The sequence below is a fragment of the Gouania willdenowi genome, chromosome 6 (assembly GCF_900634775.1).
Source record: "Gouania willdenowi chromosome 6, fGouWil2.1, whole genome shotgun sequence".
In the NCBI taxonomy this organism is placed as follows: Eukaryota; Metazoa; Chordata; class Actinopteri; order Blenniiformes; family Gobiesocidae; genus Gouania; species Gouania willdenowi.
The window spans coordinates 16747953-16768723 of record NC_041049.1 but is presented as its reverse complement, the minus strand read 5'-3'; the positions used below and the strand labels follow the sequence as shown (position 1 = coordinate 16768723).

The 20771-nt window shown below is 42.2% G+C and overlaps 1 protein-coding gene across 5 annotated transcripts in view; it reads right to left on the bottom strand.

Annotated features, from left to right (window-relative positions):
• Positions 1-20771, bottom strand: part of cald1a (caldesmon 1a) — a 119085-nt gene that overhangs the window by 56359 nt on the left and 41955 nt on the right. For 4 of the 5 annotated variants that reach the window (XR_003674301.1, XM_028450355.1, XM_028450357.1 and 1 more), the window contains exon 1: positions 2933-3079. The exons of the other annotated variant lie outside the window; for it this stretch is intronic. Coding sequence is in view for 3 of the 4 variants with exons in the window: in XM_028450355.1 (XP_028306156.1) it covers positions 2933-2947 (15 nt within the window). In the remaining variant the exon portion in view is untranslated. Of the gene's footprint in view, positions 1-2932; positions 3080-20771 lie in introns of those variants that run through there. 5 annotated transcript variants of the gene reach the window in all.

Genomic DNA, 20771 nt, shown 5'->3' with positions numbered 1-20771 from the left:
AAAGGGAAAATGAAAAAAAGAGAATGAAAATAAATAATTAATAATAATAAAAATGTAAACTCTAAAGAAGGGGGATAAATGATAGTTTCAACCTGGAGCCCCCCCGGCACCCAAGCCGGAACCCAGCACAGTTGTAATCTATGCTTTCTTATCTGTGGTTATTTACCACAGGGGTTCTCAACTGGTCTCACCCTGGGCCCCACATTTTGCCACAGTCATTAAATCACGACCCACTTTTTAATTTTTTTAGAATTCAACCAACCAAATTTAGTTTTTCCAAAAAAAGCTGTTGAAAACTCACAACTATAATCTTTTTCAAAACATATATTTTCCTGTGCAAGATGCATTTCACAGCATGCCTGTCAAATGCAAAGTTTCTTTCAAAATAAAAATCCAACGTGAGAGACATTAATTGTAGGGCTGGGCAATATATTGAGATTCAAGATATATCGACTTTTCTATTTTGGCGATACAGAAAATTACAATATTGCCTATATCGATACATACTTTTTATAGCAAATATTGTGTTAAATTACTAGTTTTAGGAGTCGCTGATTTTGTTACTTCTAAGAAGAGCATGAAATGCACAGTTTCTGAGTGCGTCCTAACACAGACATTCCCTTAAACAAGCCACACTATAGAACTCACTCACACGTGCTGTCCCTTATAGGAGAAAAAGCCCAAAGTGGCAGATATTGTGCAGCTGTTTGTTAATAAATGTGCCTGTGTGGCATTTTGAATCAGATTTTTCTTTTTACTTATTAATTTAACAGTTTTTCTGGTCCGACTTTATTTGAATTAAAGATACTGAGATTTGAATTATATATCGCCATTTTGAGAAAAAATATGGAGTTTTGGTCTACATCGTCCAGCCCTAATTATGTATTCATTTATTTCTGACCAGCTGTCCACGAGCCACCTTTGGGTTCATATCCACCAGTTGAGATTAACATGAGTATTTTGTAATTGTCCAAAAACATGACTTTTGGTTCTCTTGGCAGACACAAATAATCCCAAAGTAGATTTAAATTGTTTCTACAGAAGCAAGAAAATATATCCACAATAACAATTCTCCCTCATTAGCTTTGTAGAACAAACACTTCTCATCAAAGCCAAATGTAATCAGTTACTGTCAATGCAAACACGAACTTCCTCAATCATGATCTTGGACAAGGACAGAGATGTAAAAAGTACGAATATATATTCTACTCAAGTAGAAGTACTGATACTCAAGTACAAGTAAGTCAAACAAAAAATACTCACGTACAAGTAAAAAGTAGCTGAATGAAATAGTACTCAAAGTAAAAGTTACTAGTTACTTTCACCCCCAATGATTATTTTTGGTAATACAGTTTTCCATTGTTCCTTGCATACAGTAAACATCTCATGTTTAAACTTAAAAAGGAAGAGATGAAATCTTGCACAAATGGAATTTATTTATTTTCCACAAAGGCATCTGTATAAAATAAAAGGTTTGTCAAAATGTACAATTCTTTTAAAAACAAAATAACGCCATTTTAATGAATTCAAAATAAAAAAAACTACAATGGCTTTATTTAAGTAAAGTTACATTGATGAACTCTAAAACCTTGCCAAATGTGCCATGTGGGGAACAACATCATAGGTAGAAACCCCAACCTGAAGCATAGAGAGTGGTCAAATAACCTCCATTCAATGCTGTTTTGGCGAGGTGCAATACGTTTAATCTGATTGGTCAGCTATGATGTGATGCATCTGATTGTTGTCTGGTCATTTCATTTTTTGTAGTTTCACAGTGTCTGTTAATCATTTTAAAACAAAAAAAAATAATATTTTACTCAGTAAAGGTTGGGTGTAGAAATGTAACGACTCACTTTACTCCTTTTAAAACAGTGTTTCTCAATAGGGGGTACGTGATGGCACTACAGGGCGTACATGAGAGAGAGAAAGAGTAAAAAATGTAAAAAAATAAATGCGTTAAAATATGGGGTTTTAAAATGATAATCATAATAATGATGATGGAAATGATATTGATTACAACATGAACTGAAAATTGTCAGTCTTGGTTCCACACCAGGCAGGAGATGAATGGAAATATTAAAAACTACAGAAGGCATTAAATACTGTTTTATTCCACTTTTTTTAAAATGTGTGTTATCACTCATTCATTCCATCATTATGCTCTATAGTCGTTTTGTCATAGTATTTTTTGTAAAATGTTGTAGTCGGACAATGTACGTAAATTCAGAAATAAGAGAAAGGTGGTCCTTGAGCCAAAAAAGTTTGAGAACCACTGTTTTAAAACATACTTAAGTATAAGTAAATTAGCTGATTTAAAAATATAGTCAAAAAAATACAGTACCCACAAAAGCAACTCAATTACAGTAACGTGAGTGCTCGTAATCCGTTACTTTCACCTCTGGACAAGGAGCTTATTTTTGCACATGCTTTTATTGTGAAGTTTTCACAGGAAAGTAAATGTCACCAGATGTCAGGGGGTCAACACAGGTCAGTTAAAAACAACAACAACAGTACTATATCTGTTCCAGATCACACCTTTAAGTTCAATAAACACAAAAAAACACATAGAAAATGTAGCGACAACGTATATCAGCTCCACTCTGGTAGGAGCCCCCACAGTTTGTCAGAAAACAAGCGAGAGGCAGGGTGTCCAGGACAGGACGTGCACTCCATCAGTGGAGAGGAACTCACTAAAAATACCTCGCTTTGGTACGTGACAGCCTCTGCCGTGAGGCCTGGGACCACCCAGGAGCCGCTCAGCCTTCTATTATACATTTTCGATCGCCAAGAAGAACCCCCACCAACATATAGTGTACACCGGAGTACAGCAAAACAGCTGCTCGCTGAGCAGTTGGAACACACACGGGAGAGGAAAGAAGCAATGTTTGTGTGCAGGAAAGTCACCAAAACAGAGATTTTTAGCCTGTCATACCTTCTGAGTCAGCATTCAGTGACTTTGTTTAGCACCATAACCATGCAGCTTCCTACAGTGTCCAGTCCAGAGAGCCAATGCTGATAGAGCTTAACACTTCTTCCATCTGGTTCCTCCCTCCATCCCTGTGACTTCCTACTCTCTCACCCAACGTCTGCCTCTAGTCACTCTTAACTCTTTCCATGTTTGCAGAGATGGGAAACTTCTATCACAGCGGGGTAGGGCTGGGAAAAAAATCGATTTAATCGATTTATCACATTTGTAGATGAAAATGATTTTTATTTTGCAAATTCGAGCTTAAATTTATTATAATTATTATTATTATTTTCCATTTCAGTTTTTTCTGACTTTTTTACATTCTGACCCTGTGGGTTACCGTAGCGCGATGTGAGCGCGCCCCCTCTTTGTTTACAATTGTTTACCCTTTGAGTAGCTATATGTGTGCCACAGGCATGTTTCATTTTTTATTCCCACTATGCTGAGATGCAAAGGGAGGAGTTTATTACTATTTTTTTTAATTGTAATGTTATATGTTATAAAATATGTAGTTATATGATTTCTTAAGTTGCTGTTGCACTTTTGCTTAAACCTGGGTTAAAGCTTGAAATTGTTGAACGTCAGAGCCTCATTTACTTTTTATTTTGGGATTTTTCTCTACATTTTAACGCTTGAGATCAATCACAGCAATAAAGTGGCACTTTTGACAATATATCTGATGTCTGCAGTCATTTTTAAATGCATTGAAAAAAAAAAATCCAATCAAGACTCAAATATTTCTTTAAAATATCAGAGATTTTTTTTAGGTAAAATCACACAGCCCTACAGCGGGGGCCACAAAATGTGATTGGGTAACATCATCAACATTCATGTCAGCATTAAGAATAATGACCAATCAGAGCATTAACACAGGAAAATAAAAAGGGTTTTATCATTGCATGTTTTCTTTTTTTTTTGTATAGTTTTGTTGTCATTTTGGGATTTTCTCCTGATATTTTGTGTATTTTATGAGACATTTGTTATTTATCGTGTGTCGCAAAAATGAGCTTTCTCAATTGTGATCTTGGACAAGGATAGAGGTGTAAAGAGTAGTGATACTCTATATCCTACTCAAGTAGAATGTTACGTGATTGAAAATGTACCGAAGTACAAGTACAAGTAAGTCACACATAAAATACTCAAGTACAAGTTCATTGAAATAGTACTCAAAGGAAGAGACCAAATCTTGCACAATTAGAACTTCATTTATTATCAAAATGAATGTCAGCATCAAGAATAATGACCAATCTGAGCATTAACAGGAAAAAAACAAAGGGTTTCATCATTATTTGTTTTCTTTTTTGTGTGTGTAGTTTAGTTGTTGTTTTCTGAGTTTTTAGTGATTTTGTGTGTTTTGGGAGTCATTTTAGAAGAGAATACACCTTTATTAATCCCCATAGGGGAAATTCAAGTTTGCAGCAACACAGTATATACAGTATAAGAGCGGAAAGTTAGAACAAAATATATATATATATATATATAAATATATATATATATATATATATATATATATATATATATATATATATATATATATATCAACACTAACATAGGACAATAGTGGAAAACATGTAAACAATTAGAGAATTGACAACAACAATAGCAGAAAGAAAGAAAAACAAGAAATGTGAAAATGACAGATTCATGTGGCATTTTGGTATTTTATGAGTCATTTGTTATTGCTTGTGTGTTGTGTGTTTGCATTTTATTATTGTTTTTCAGAATGTTTGTTGTCAGTCTGAACACAATTTGTGTAATTGTGTTGGCATTGTGTGCGTCTTTGAAATCCATTTGTATGTGTTGTATGTATGTGTATGTGATTGTTGTTGTTTTGTGTTTCTAATGTCTGTTTAATGCACCTTTTTGTATATTTCTGGAAAATGTTTTCTGTTTTTGTTGTTGCTTTGTTTATTTTGGTTGACATTCTGTGCATTTTGCTGTTGTTATTTTGTGTATTATGTTGGGCTTCATATTACATCCAATTTCTGGAATTACACATTTTTGGTGGATGAATCTTGGGGGCTGCATAGAAATAGGCCGAGGGCCGCCAGTTGCCCATGTCTGAAGTAGGAGAACCTTTGGTCCGTTTACCAATTTCCTACAATCAGCGTGGTGGAAGTCTGAACATGTAACTGAATATTGCACTTGCATTTAAAAACTGTATTAAAGCAAGCAAGGCTGCATTTTGACACTCGAGCTCCTCCCACCCTTTGAGTCCCCATCCATGCACTACTTCATTAAAAAACACTCTGACTCTGACTGAAATATCTTCAACGCCACAAGAATGCAATGTCTATGTTTAGATGCACGTTTAGTGTCAGTTGTGCGATGGCAAAGAGCAAAATAACGCTTGGATGAGAAGCTAAGATCTTCATACAGCCATAATTAAGATGAAATGAGAGCAATAACTAAAACCGACAAGGCCCCTAAACATCACCGCTCTAATCACATACTTCCTAGAACTAGCGACGCCAAGGGAGACAAAACTATTAGCTGTGCAAAGATGAGTTGTTGATCTATTATGGTGTTCAAGTTTATATAAAAGTGATACACATTCATTATGTTTCTATGCTAGAAAAATGTTGGATAGAGTTGAGGGCATCTACCCAGTCAATGGTAGTGTCAACACACAGTGAAATGGACAAACTCATATGGGCAATAAATCTGGATTCCAATGAACCAAAATAGTAGAGGCTTCGACTTTCCGTTTTAAAATGTCCCCAATTTTGTTTTAGAAATCACTAATTCCTAGGGGTGTAATGATACACAAATATCACAATTCGATATGTACCTCGGTTTTGAGGTCACGGTTTTGATACAGTATGGAATAAAATGTAAAACATAAATTTGCTTGTTGTTTATTCGAAACTTTAGTAAATCAACAATGTATTTAACATGATACAGAATATGAAAATAAAGTTAAAAAAAATAAGCTCCTCACAGCTTGTTAACAGCTTTTATAGCTTTGGCCAGATCTGAATTGCTAGGCAGAGGCTGCTTGAATCCCGAAGACAGCTGCGTTTGCATTAAGGACGTTTTCTTTCTTGTAGCAGTAATATTCACACTCAGGTGGTGCCGTTTCAAGTGAGTTAGCATGTTCGTCGTGTTCCCGGAAACATACCCGATCTCAGCTGAACAATGTCGGCACACTGCCCTCGTTTTATCCACTTGTCTATCTCCGTTGCAGTATTTCATCCGGAAGCCAAAGTGTTCCCAAGCAGAAGACTTTAGCGACATGGGAGGGTCCTCCAGCTCTGGTTTCTCTCTAGCGCTAGCCATGACGTACACAGGCTGCAGGCAGAAGTAAACACGCAACTTCCGTTCCGGGAACTCCCCTGTGCACAACCCTGTACCCAAACCGATCGTCCTGTACCGAAACGGTTCAATACAAATACATGTATTGTTACTAGGGATGTAACAATTAATCGTAAGGCAGTTAAAAATCGATTCATAGGTAATACGATTGACATCGATACTTTGAAAATTGAATCGCAGTACTTTTTTTAAACAGCAGAAGGCGCCATATATTTATCCCTTCTCTTGTCCAGCAGTGTACCGGCGGGCGGAATCTGCTATTATTTTCTTTCTGGCGCCTTCTACACTTAAACATGTTAATAAATGATTCCTCACCCCTTTAGCACCGAAAGAATATCTGTAATATTACATGAATATCTGTAAAAGTCACGAAAAATAACTATTAAGCAGTTTTGCATTGTTTACTATAGAACCAGAATTTAAATTAATAGCCTTCTTCTTCATTTGTATTATTCCTTTATTTATTTCATTCAAGATTTATTTTTAGTTAAATTGCATTGTTTTGAATAGTTTATCAAGGGATTCTTTTGACAATGAAAAATAAAAGGAAAATAATACAGTATTTTCTATTTTTTTTCCCCAAAAAAATAAAGGAATATTTTTCAGTCAATGTCTACAGTCCCATTTTGTAAAATAAATCGTGAGAGAATTGTATCGTGAACCCAGTATCGTGAATCGAATCGTATCGGGAGTTGAGTGAATCGTTACATCCCTAATTGTTACACCTTTACCAATTTCCACTGTCATTTTACGCTTTACCATTTGATTTCTCTTTCTTGATTTTTCCCTGTTTAGATGACTTTACTGGCAATTAAACTTCCCATAATCATACCTAACATGATAATTGGGTTAATAGAGTCAACTACTGTTATAATTTTAACCTTTATGTGCCTCAGACGACTTACGGAAAGGTTACGCACATACGCTGAAATAATATGAGAGCTTTAACAGATCCCTTAACCTGTCCTCGGCCAATCGCTTTACAGAGAAAATACCACGGAAATGGGTGATATGGTCCAAAAACGAATGTTTTTGAAACCTTTAATTAATGCCAACTGGTGAACCACCTTCAGTAAAATACTTCTACCGTGATGTGTGAATAGGTAAAATGATTACCATTTGAACTAATACACTGACCTGTGTTTGTACCGAGTGCCTTTTCAAAGTAGAACGCAGTCATAATAATCTGAACCACTTGTTCATCACAAGACATTAAAAGCACGCTTCAGCTGAAGCTTTGCATTAATTTTCAGTGACAAGATAACATGATTACTTGTCAAACCGAGATAATGAACAAAATTGGACATATTTGTCAATTTGTCACACCTTCCGAGGGTAAATGGCGTATAAATGCAGGATATTGTCCCAAAACCTGCATATGAGGCATTTTTGTGCTATATTGGGATCAGCCAGGATCAAATTAGTTTTTCCATTTCAGAACGTGAATTCTGCATTTTACGTCCATTATCTGTAATCACAGAAAATTGTAATCCCTGATCTAGAGCTGGGTGATATGTACAAAAAGTCTATATTTTTTCTCCCATTGGTAATACTTGATACAAGGATGAAATTATATCGTTATAGGTAGGGATGTCCCCATTTCTGATATGATACTGATATTGCAGCCTTGCGTATCGGCCGATACCGATATTGATCCGATATCAGCATGAATAATACATACTTTTATTACTTTTTTCTTTCTTTAATAAAAAAATAATATTTACCTATTTTGTAGTGTGGAATGTTAGAAAAAGGCTTGATCAAGTGATGTTACTCAAACAGTGAACAATATTCAGCAACAGTAGGTATGAGAAAAACTGACCCATTAATTATTAACCAACTGGTTACATGAATCTTAACCTTCAACATAATATTTACAGTATTCTACAGTTGAACAAAATTAATAAAAAAATTCAGAAATTTTAATCTGATATCCGATATTCGTTTTCAGGTTAATATCAGACCGATATCCAATATTGATATCGGATTGGGACACTTCTAGTTATAGGCAATATTGTAATTTCCTATATCGCCCAAATCAGAAATCTAAATATATCGTACAACTCGATATGTCGCCCAGGGCTAAACCAAACATACAAGTTTATGGATTTTGTGAGAAAACCAAGGAGCCCTGAGAAAGCCGGAACCCTATAAGTGTCAAATACAGTAACACATCCTTTAAATCTAAATTGTTCTGCGCTACATGCTTGAGTTTGTAATTTGAAGTACAATAGCCATTCCTAAAGTGGTTCAGGATGGATAAAAGAGGCTGAAGAAGCCCCAGTGTGTTTCAGCTCCAGCACCGTGTCCAATGCTAACAGAATGGTTCCTCAGTAAAACAAAGAAGCAGCGTACATCCCCGAGCAGACCACCCACACACAACCAAGACACCAACACATGAAGGCAGACCAAGTGGAAAACAGTATTCCATACAATAAAAATCACCTGGAGTCCAAAGTTTGGCACATTTTTAGACTTTAGTCTCCCTGGGCCAGGCCATGTACAGTATATATCATATGTATTTTACTGCATATAGACATTTATTCCATTGCTTATGATCCTCTCCTGCCACCTTCCAGTTAAAATACTACGTGTTGGCACAGAACCCACTGCCTAAGTAGCAGTCTGTTGTAAAGCTTTAAAGTCCTCTTTGATCCTATCCCGACAATCAGCAAATTACACCATCTAACAATAACGCTGTCTTCTCCCAAAGATGTAGAATTAAAACCATGAAAACAAAGGCACCGTATCCGTCACAAGAGGCACAATGGGCTAAAGCTAAAAATCTGGAAACAGAGCAAACGAATAAGTACGAGCCAGCAGCGCTGCATCTATTTTTGGCTCCACTGAAACATTCCTAACACTCTCTTACCATTCTGTGCAAAGAAAAATGCTGTTTTTTTTTTTTTGGTCAGATTAATTCCAGTGATACTCAGAGAAGCTACCCACTTTGAACCATCACATGAACACTTAAATCCCAAAGTTATAGTTACGCAGCTATGCACGAATGGCACTTTTTTTGGCATTCACATGCCAATTATACATAACCACACCCCTTGGGATAATCTTCAACATTGGGTTCTTTGGTTGTTGAACAAAGAGAATAAATGTGTGGATAAACAAGTCGAAACTAGTTTGCTGCAAGTTATGCGTCAGCTGTTAGGGCCACAAATACAACGAGTTTAACCTGGGAAACAAAATTAGTCACGATTCAATTCAATTTAATTCATTAAATTAATTATTTATAATAAATAAGCGCTATCAAAATATACAATTCTTAAGAAGAAACCCAACAAATCCTCATGAACATGCATTTAGAGACAAAATGTCGTAGTTTAGTTCCAAACGTTGAACACTAGGGTTAAAACACAAATTGAACACTGTATTAGTTTAAATGTATTAAATGTAAGATGTTCAAAACAATCAGAAATAAAAATAATCCACTGCAAATAATATTATAGTAAAAAAAAAAGCAAAACAACAACAACAACCTAAAACACAGTAATAGTAAAACATTCTTTTCAAAACAAAATAATGCAATTTTTGACTTATAAGTTACAAGACGAATGCCTTTTAAAGTAAAAAAAATAAAAAATAAAAATAAAAAAATCCATATAAAATCCTTAGCTGGGGAAAAAAGACACACATTGTAAGACAATTTATGATTAGTTTTTTAAACGTAAGATAACATTAAATGAAATGAATTAGCCTATTTTTGTCTACAATTGTATGTATTCTCTTTTTCGTCTCAGCCTGATTTTAATTGATTTGAATTTTTTTCTGTTTGCATTTTTGTACTTGTTTAAAAACACATTTCTCTGTTATATTTTGGCTACTTTGGATTCTATGGAACCTTTTACATTCTAGTGAACCACATAAAATGACATGGTTTGCTGGATTCAGACTGCGAGTTTCTAGACACATGTGGTCAGTTAGGTCTCCGCCTTTATTTCCTGAGTTAGTGTGAACTCAGAGAGGCCAACGTAGACAGATAAATCTATCCATAGCTGAAACTTGTGGCACCAGGTCACTGTTGCAGAACCTAACTATAGATCAATGGTTGACAGGCACTGAAAGTATTTCAGGTGGAAGAACAGCTGTAAAAATCATTTAGACAAAAGGCTAAATATGTGATTTTAAGTGGGGTTTTTTTTAGCCATTTTTTTGGGGAGAAAACAGAAACTACAGTCTACATTTTCTATGCCCATACACCCTGGGGAGAAAGCAAAGTGCATTGTTACAAAAGATAGTTTGAGAAGTATGGAGCGGTAAGTAGAGGTGTTGGCTGACAGTTCGACGGATGCAGGTGTCCAAGCTGAGACATTTCAGTAAAAACATGGTGGCATCCAGCCAGGACACTTTCACATCATTAGGAGAAACCGTTTCCTCCACCTGCCATGTTCTCTGCTACACTGTTCGATTTCTAAACCATATCCACTTCTTTACAACCACGTGTTTGTCACACAACAAACAACTTCCACAAACAATAAATCCGATCAGTAAGATAGGCTGTAATTGTTGAACAACCCTGCCAAATGAATTATGAACCATTAATGATGTTGAGGAAAGTCATGATATACAGTATATTAAAGCCTATAATAGGGCAAAAAAAGACTTTAGCCAGCTGAAGTATTCTGGGGATTTTGAGAATGTCTAAAAATTGAACCTGTCTAAAAAATGTTGAGGCATTTCAACAAATGCAGCACAAGATTAAAAATTTTAAATATGTCTCAGTGTGACAAATGTAAGGCTTTTTATTGTGACAGCAGGCTGTTTTCACACCAGACTAGCTTGACACCCACTTTTTGAGATGAGTGCCACCACAGCAGCAGTTTGCTTCTGCCAGCTGTCACCATTTAAAAGTCTTTATATTCTAATTTCCTGTGTGTGTTTGAAAATATGTATATACACAATACTCTTTTCATGAAACATAAAACAACATGTAGGTTCTCCGATATTCAGTAAACACTAAAAAGGGACAAAAATGACCTAATATACTTCCTGAATTGGAAATAGATATGGTGTTCTTCTTCCTGTAAACAGATGGGCAGAGAAATAGAAGTGTCATAGACACTCAGCAAAATGTTGTTGCAAAATCTAGAGATTTGACAGACACACCACCTGAAGTGTATATAGTTATATAACACGGAGGTGACCACTTGGTGGTGTGTGAGCTAATAAATTAGCCACGCTGCAGAATTTCCTCCCTCTGAAACACGTGCTTGAAGGATCAAAAATCCCTTGGTCGGAGTTTTTCTGACTTCTGGTCACTAAACATGCTTTGGGACAAAATCCGTTAACAGTAGGGTTGTCCCAATCCGATATCGATATCGGATATCGGTCCGATATCAGCCTGAAAACAAATATCGGATTCAAATTTCCGTTTTTTTTTTTTTTGCAATTAATTTTTTACTTATTTTATTCAATTGTAGAATGCTGTAGATATAATGTTGAAGGTTAAAAAGTATGTAACCAATAGGTTAATAAAAAATGGGTCAGTTTTTCTCATACCTACTGTTGCTGACTATTGTTCTTTGTTTGATTAACATCACTTGATCAAGCGTTTTCTAACATTCCACACTACAAAATAAGTTATTATTTTTTTCATGAAAAAAGAAAAAAAAAAAAGGTAATGAAAGTATGTATAATTCATGCTGATTTCGTATCGGATCAATTTCGGTATCGGCCGATGCGCAAGGCTGCAATATCGGTACCATATCGAAATGACAAAGTTGTATCGGGACATCCCTAGTTAACAGGTGGCCTAGCAACCGTCGCAAAAACAGACAGACATGTCAAATCTCATCCTAAGAAATCTTGAGTGATTAAAGGTCATGCTTTTTGTGCACTTGTACACCAGATAAATAATAATTTATTAATATGTAATGCAATTAACCATATTAATCATATTTGGTACAATTTTTATTTTTTTATTTTTTTTTTTTTTTTTTTTTTTTTTTTTTTTACCTTGTCTGCACATGCTGTCGAAGGTTAACACTACAAGAAGTGCAATCTTTTAACAGCAATGCATATTTTATTATTGCAATTAAATAAATTTATTTATTTCATTGCATAATTGTGACCATCACCAGCCCTCCCTAGGGAAGGGTAAGAAATACTTTATTAAAGGGAGGATGTAAAAAAAGAGAGGGCAGTGTTTACACCAAGGTGAGGGGTTGGGGGGGGGGGGGGAAGTTAACAGGGAAGAGGGATACAAGATAGGATATGGAATGAGTGGGGAATAGTTGTTAGGTTCCAAGTGATGCGATGTGAAATTGTGGTTGTGTATATTGTGCAGTTTGGTGACCAGTGTGCGGTTTAGGAATAATAGTGGTGGCTGTGAACAGAGGAAGAGGTGAGTGGAAATTCCATAAAACAGGTATTTGGGAACAAGGTGTCTAAGGTTGAGCCCAGTATGAGTGTTATCCCACAGCCCAAGGCCAGTGCATACATGACAAATGTATTTCCAAGAACCGCCACTGCAAAACCCACGAGCCGCCCCCGGGCCCGAAGAAGCAGTCAGGCCAGCAGCGAGAGCGGGCAGCCTAAGGGCCCCCGGCGACCACCCCACGGCCAAGCAGCCCCCCGCACGCCCCCAAGGTCCCAAGCCGAGAGGCAGCCATCGCCCCCCCCATACACACCCGAGAAAGCCCCAAGGAGCCAAGGACCCAGCGCACCACGCCACCGATCCCACCCCCAACCCCCAGACCCCCCACCCCACCGACCCCCCCCCCCCCCCACACACACCCCCGCGCCCAACCCCCCGAGGGGAGGGCCCAGAGAACCCCCTGCCCGAGGCCCCAGCGGAGGAACCGAAGCCCACGCCCAGCAGACGACCAGAGCCGCGCCGAACGGGCAGCCGGCGGGCACCCGCCGGCGAGCCCAGAGCCAGCAGGGGCCCGACCCCAGGCCAGAAGGACCCGGAATGGATGCAGCACCAGGAGCAGCCCGCCCAGGGAGGACGACCACACCCCAAGCCGCATAAGGCACCAGGGGGCCGCTGGGAGTCCCCCCGCCGGCCCCCAGGCACCCCAACCTAGCCCCCCATGGCGCCCCAGATCACCCCCTGCTGATGCCGCCCGCGCCACGAGCTTCAGTTTTTTTTAAAGCCAGGGCCCCCCCCAAGGGCCAAGCCAGACCGCCCCGCCGGGATGTGGCCCCCTGTTCGGGCCCCGACACCCTGCCTCACGGGGCACTGCCCAAGCAGGGGCCGTACCAGTAGGTACGCAAGGGCGCGGCACGCGCCACCCGCCCCGAAAGACCCCCGCCACGACCGGCCCGGCCAGCAGGCCAAGCACCCCGGGCCCCAGGAGCACCCCCCGGGACCAGGACCCCCCAAGGGCAAGCCCCCGGGCCAAGCCCCCCGGGACGCGCCCCCCACCCCGGCCCAGGACCCGGCCACAGCCCAGCAGAACCGCACAGCCCCAGACGGCACAAGGCCAGCAGCCCAGGGCCCGCCGCCCCCCGGACGGCGCAAGCCACGGGGCAGCGCCCCCCGCCGGCCCGCGAGCAACCGGCGACCCCCACCGCGGGGACGGAGGCACCCCAACGGCACACATCAAGTAAGGGACAGCAGCCCCCAGCCAAAGATGCCCCGGACCCACCCACCAGTCCGCAGATGGCAGGACGTACCCACCAGGCGGCCGAAAGCAACCTCAACCACCGGAACAGCTAGCGCCGCCCCCCCAGTAAACAGCATCATCCCGAGGCGCCAAACAACCCCGCCCCAACCCCGGTGAGGACACCAGCACCCCCCCAGCACACCCACCCCCCAAACCGGCGAGGCAGGCCGCCCCGGGCCCGCACACCGCGGGGCCCGCCCCCAAGGCCACCAGGAGACGAAACAAGCACCAAGCCACACCCAAGGGGGAGAGGCACCCCCGCGCCCCACCAGGCCGACACCGCCCGGAAAGACCCCGCAAGGAGAGACCCCGGCAAAGCCCCTCCGAGACCCACCGCCACGCCCGACCGCACCATCGTGATGTATTTTTACTCTATGCAGTGGCCCAGCCACCAACAGAGGGGCCAGGCCCCCACCGGAGAGGCCCAAATGTGTGTACCAACCCACCACCCTGTTATGGTGCCTCTCCATTCCCCAATGGAGAGGCACTTCCCGATCCCCTGTGTGAATGTGTGTGTTTGGTGAATGTATGGGGTGTGATTAAAAGAAGGGGGATGGAGGGGAGCGGTGCTCCCCATCCAGCCTCTGTGGATTTATGTGTATGTGGTGTAATAGGCCGGAGGGTGTAAGTGATAATACACCCTCCGGGGGGTGGCATGTTGAGATGTGATTAAAATTGGAGGGATTAGTAGGGCAACTAGGGTGGGAGTGCCGCCCCCACGCCACTACATAGTAACACAGGTGGCGGCCCCCTCCACCCCCAGCCCCACCATCCAGCCCCCCAAGGGTTGGGTATGGGTGTGTGGTGCATTTTGTGAGTGAGCCAGACCAGCTGGGAGTGTGGTGAAGTGAACATGTAGGAGGCCTGTCCGGTGTGAGCCGGGCCCGTCCGCATGGCGGGCCACGCGAGAGGGTAGATGGCGCAGACGGGCAAGTGGCACTGTGGGCCCCGGAGCAGCACAGCCAGAGACCCCCCCCCACGGCACCCCCCAGACCGCGCCGGCCCCGCGGAGCACGGCGACAACCCCCACCCCCGGGCACAGCCAGGCACCAACCCCATCCCCCGGCGCCCCAGGGGGCGACCCCCGCCGCACGCCGGCCCGGAGCAACGCCACCCCGCCGCCAAGGGGAGCGGCCGAGCAGGGGGGGAGGCCCGCGCCCGCACCAGGGCCAGCACAGGCCCACCCGGCGCCACGATACAACACTCTCCACCGGGAGGCGGCCCCGGCCCCCCCGACTAGAGAGGACGCCATCCACCGCCAAGCAGGGCCATCCCGCCAGCCACGGACCGGCAAGCCGGAGTACCGAAGCACCCCCAGCCCGGAACCGCCCCCCCACACCAACGGCGCCAATGGAGCCCCCCCCCCCCCCACGGAGGCGATCCCCGACGACCCACGCACCGGCACGAGACACCCCCCCGACGCCAGCCCACCCCGGACGACAGCGGGCCCGAGGCCACCAGCCCCGCCCCGCCCAAGGCTGCGCAGCGCCGCCACGAGCCGCGGCCGGTCCCCGGGCAGATGGCAGGAGAGCACTCCCCCGGAAACGTAGACCAAGGATCCGCCCCCGGGGCACCCCCGCCCCGGAATCGCGCCCACGGCGCCCGGTGCACCCAGCCAGCAGACCAGCCAATCCCGACAAGGATCCACCAGGCCAAGAACCACGCGCCGCGCCCCCGCACACCCACCCAATACGACCCCCGGGGAGACCCCCCCGCCCCCCCCCCCCCCACCCCTCTAGCCGTAACGGCCACACCCCGGCCATTGCGGTCAAACAAAAAGCCCCGGAGGGGGCCCCGCCTGGCTCGCCGCGCAAGCGACATCCCTGGCAAAGGCGCGCCCCAGGGAGCCAAGCCTAGGACCCGCAAGGGCCGACGGAGCAACCCACAGCCACACCCCGCCACCCAGCGACCCAGGAGGCAATCGCCGACCCCGGGCAGCAGCCACCCCCAAAGCCACCCCCACCCCGGATCCCCCCGGACCGGAGCCAAGGACCCCACCACCCCAGGCCCCCCAACGAGACCACCCCCCAGCCAACCCACCCGGCACGGCACCGCCCGTCCCCCAGGCGGGAGCCACAGCCCCCCCACCAGCGCCCCAGGCCAACGGGAGCCCCCCAAACCCAACCCAACAGGATGGCGGGCGCAAGAGCAAAGGAGGAGGGGGGGGGGAGGACGAGACAGGGGGACAGGGAGCAAGGGGAAGGAGCGGCAGGGGAGCACGCAGGGCCCCAGCCCCAGAGACCAACCAGATGTGCACGCGAGGGGCAACAGCGCCAAATCAAACAGCCCCGGGACCTCGTGAACACCCAGAAGGAATGCACACCCGTGTCGAGGCAACAAGAGACCCCGGCAACCCACCCCAGCCACCCCGGCCAAGACCACCCCAGAGGCCCAAGGTGGCCCAAGCTTACAGTTGGGCTAGTGCGTTAGTAAAGAGTGGTGCTGGCAGTCGCTTGCAGGCTAGATCATCAGGGTTTTAAAAATTTAGATTTAATGCAATTAAAAAAGGAGTCCAACGCTCCTCAAAGCACGTTATTTTTTTTTGTTTTCTGAGAGCAGACATCTTTTCCATGGAAATAAATTCTGTGAGGAGATTTTGCCATTGGTTTATGTTTAAGGATTTTTTGTCTTTCCAATTTAGTAATATTGTTTTTTTTGCTATGGCTAGTGCCGCAAGGATTGATTGTGATTGGTTTGCTGGAAGTTGAAGCATTGTCAGGTCTCCAATCAAACAAAGATTTGGAGATAAAGGAATCCTGCAGTCCAAAATGGAGGACAGTTTTTCAGTGATTAGAATCCAAAAGTGTTGAACTGGGGAGCAAAGCCATAAGGCATGTAGATAGGAATCCGCTGTATTCTGGGTGCACTGAGAGCAGATGTCTGTTGCTAAGAAGCCCATTTTATGCATTTTCTGTTGGGTAGTGTGGGATCTGTGGAGGACCTTGTATTGAATTAGCTGAAGGTTTGTGTTTTTTGTCATCTTAAAAGTATTACAACAAATTTCTGTCCAGAAATCAGTGCTCGGGGTGATTGAGAGTTCGGCCTCCCACTTCGCGATTGGTAAGTAATTACAGTTAGTGTTCGAGAGCGCTCTGTATATTTTTGAGAGTTTTTTTGATTTTGTTGAGATTTTTTTCATATATATAGCCAGTTCTGGAGGTTGTAAAGTAGTTAAGTCTAGTGAAGTATTTTTCTTTATTGTCTCACTTACTTGTAAGTACTGTAGAAAGTTACTTTTATTTATATCGAATGCTTGGGTTAGATTGTTATATGGCCTGATCTTGTCATTTTCAAAAAGGTCTTGGAGATGAGTGATTCCACTCTCTTCCCATGTTTTCAGATAGAGTGGTGTTTTTTTATTTTTAAAGTCAGGGTTGTGCCAGATTGGAGACAGTATACTAATTTTTAATTGGACATTTGTGATGTCCAGGGCTTTCCACCATGCAGTCAGTGTGGAGGCAATTAGTGGGTTTTTAAAGCAGTTGTGATGTTTGAGGGTCGCAGTGATAAAAGGGAGATCAGAGAGTTTAATGTGTTTGCAGTCTAACTGTTCTATTTCTAGCCAGGTGTTGTAGTATTCTTTTGGTTTTAGCCACTCTGTTAAATATAATATTTGGTTTGCTAAGTAATAATGCATGAAATTAGGGGCTTCTAAACCACCCTCGTCTTTGTTTTTTTGAAGGGTTGAAAGGCTTATTTTAGGTTTTTTATTTCTAGTATAGAATTTTGTAGTTGCAGAATCTAATCTTTGAAACCATTGTTTTGGTGGTTTCAGTGGTATCATTGAGAACAGGTAGTTTATTTTAGGTAAGATTTTCATTTTAACTGAAGCTATCCTGCCAAGTAGTGAGATGGGGAGATTGTTCCATCTCCGCAGATCTTCTGTGACTTTGTCCAACATCGGATCATGATTTAGTTTAATTAATTCATTTAAGTTTGGTGATATATTTAAGCCTAGATATTTAATTGTATTTGTGGTGGAGGGGTGTTGTGGATTTTGGTTTGCAGGATTCCATGAGTTTTTTGTCAAAGGGAGGATTGATGATTTTGTCCAGTTAATGGAATAGTCTGATAATTTAGAGAAGCTGTTTATTAGATTAAATACTTCCTCTAAAGAGGATTGCGGTTCTTCCAAATAGAGTAAGATGTCATCCGCGTAAAGATTAATTTTGTGTTCTGAGATGGATGAGTGGATTCCTTTAATAACAGAGTTCTGACGTACAGCTGCTGCGAGAGGTTCAACGAATATTGCAAAAAGCAAAGGTGAGAGTGGGCAGCCTTGTCTGGTTCCCCTCTGCAGTGTGAAGCTTTGGGATGTTATTTGGTTTGTGGTTACTGAGGCCTTAGGTTTATTGTACAGGGTGGAGATCCATTGTATGAATGATTCTCCGAAGCCAAATTTGCCAAGGACAGTTAGGAGGAATGACCAGTTTACTCTATCAAATGCTTTTTCTGCATCGAGTGATAAGATTATTTTTTTCTTTTTAGAGTTCTGTGCCATGTTGATCACATTAAACAGTCTTCTCACATTGTCTGTGGAGTGTCTATTTTTAATAAATCCTGTCTGGTCTTGGTGTATAATTGACTGTACTACTTTCTCTAACCTGGATGTGAGTGCTTTGGAAATAATTTTTAAGTCTGTGTTAATAAGTGAGATGGGACGATAGCTTGAGGGTAACATGGGGTTCTTGTCTGGTTTAAGTAACAATTTAATGTTCGCTGTATTCATGTGACCTCCTACATAACCTTTATTTTTGATCTCTGTTACTACTCTGAAAAATAGTGGAGCCAGCATTGACCAGAAATGTTTTAGGAATTCAGCAGGGAACCCATCTGGACCTGGTGCTTTGCCTGTTGACATGCTGTCTAAAGCATTTTGTAATTCTTGTAAGGTTAATGGTGAGTCTAAGGTGGTTTTCTGATCTATAGTGAGCTGTGGTAGGTTTAGTTTATTAAGAAAGGTTTTAATATCTTCAGTGTCAGGGTTTAAATTTGATGAGTATAAGTTTTGATAATAATCACGAAAAATGTTATTAATGTCCTGAGGTAAGTTTAAAGTTTGACCTGAGTTATTAGAAATTGCTGCTATAAAGGAATTTTCTTTATTGTGTTTAAGCTGATTTGCTAAGTATTTGCCTGATTTATTATTGTAATCAAAGTTTTTGTATCGTAATTGTTGCAAAATGAAGTCGGTTTTTTTAGATAAGATGATATCCAGATTAAGTTTTGTATTTTGAAGTTTTTCCCATAAAAGTTCAGATGGGTTAGCTGCGTATTCTTCCGTAAGTTTCTTAATTTTTTCTTCAAGTGTTTTTTCTGCTATCTGTTCCTGTTTTTTCTTAAAAGAAGAGTATGATATAATCTTCCCTCTAATGACAGCCTTGCCAGTTTCCCAGAGTAAGGACGGTGATATTTCCGGGGAGTCGTTTGTCAATAGAAAGTCCTCCCATTCTTTTCTTATTATTTTTTCAAATTCACTGTCATTAAGTAATGAGGTGTTAAAGCGCCATAGAGAGGATACTTTCTGATTAGAGTCACACTGCAGGGTGAGGGATATTGGGGCATGATCGCTAATAATTATAGGATGTATTTTAGAGGACATCTTATGTATGATGGAATTATTTGAAAGAAAAAAGTCGATTCGGGAGAAGGATTTATGCGCGGGGGAGAAGAAGGTATATTCTTTTTTAGTTGGGTTATTCAGTCTCCATACATCTCCTATTCCAAGATCTTCCATGTAATCAATTAATACTTTAGCAGATCGAGATGGTTTGGTACAATTTTTAGAAGTTTAATAGCCAGTAAATACATTTGATTGAAGGAAGCCGACGAAACGTAGACAAAATCGAAGGCCACCAACATGTAATTAAAGGCTGTGTTTGAAATGGCACACTCCATACTATACACTACAAACTCAATGAGCATATATTGATGCACTTCAAACATACAACGACAAAAACCGGAAGCAAACCAAGACTGAATATCTCAGTTGATTCGCCACCTTTGAAAGTTCTGAAAGCATTTCAGAATCATAACAACCACTAGAGTGGACATCTGTAAACGGTCGCATTTACTGGTTCATTTAACGGGAAGAGATTCTAATTCTGATGTAGATGGTTATGATTTACAGTTTGCATAACCAGGACTGAATCATAACATAACCTAACCACTAGAGTGAACATGGGCTCGTCTGTGAACGATCGCATTGCAGACCTTGGAGTCGCTGTTAGCTTACCAATAAACAGGAAGAGATTCGTCACCTTTATAATAAGTATTGACAAGGTCACTGGGAGTGAGACCCAAGGCCAAGACAGGCTGACTTGATAATAATGTATCATGTTTTTCTGCAGACAGTGCCTTCTCCTCTCCCTTCTCTCTCTTCTCTGTTTCAGGTGTCGTGAAGCTGATGATGGCAGTTCCTGATCTGTGGTTCACGGCTCAACTAGTCTGGGACACTCTGATGTTCTATCTCTCTATCCTGTTCTGTGTGTCCTTCTGTCCACTGACCCCAACCAGTCACAGCAGATGGCTGCCACCTCTGAACCTGGTTCTGCTGGAGATTTCTTCCTGTTAAAAGGGAGTTGTTTCTTCCCACTGTCGCTAAATGCTTGTTCATGTGGATCTTGTTGGGTTTTTTCTTTCTTATTATGAATTTTATATTTTGATAAGCGAGATGAGGTGAGATGGCTATACAAATAAAGTTGAATTGAATTTTAAGTAAGAAAGTGACCAAATAGAATATCATCATGTGCCCATTTGATACATCAAACTTGTGGAAACACATTTCATGCTGATATTTCAAAGATTTTTGGAGACTCGCCTTTGTGCTTCTGACAAAATCTCTGGTTAACTTCAAAACAAGAGCC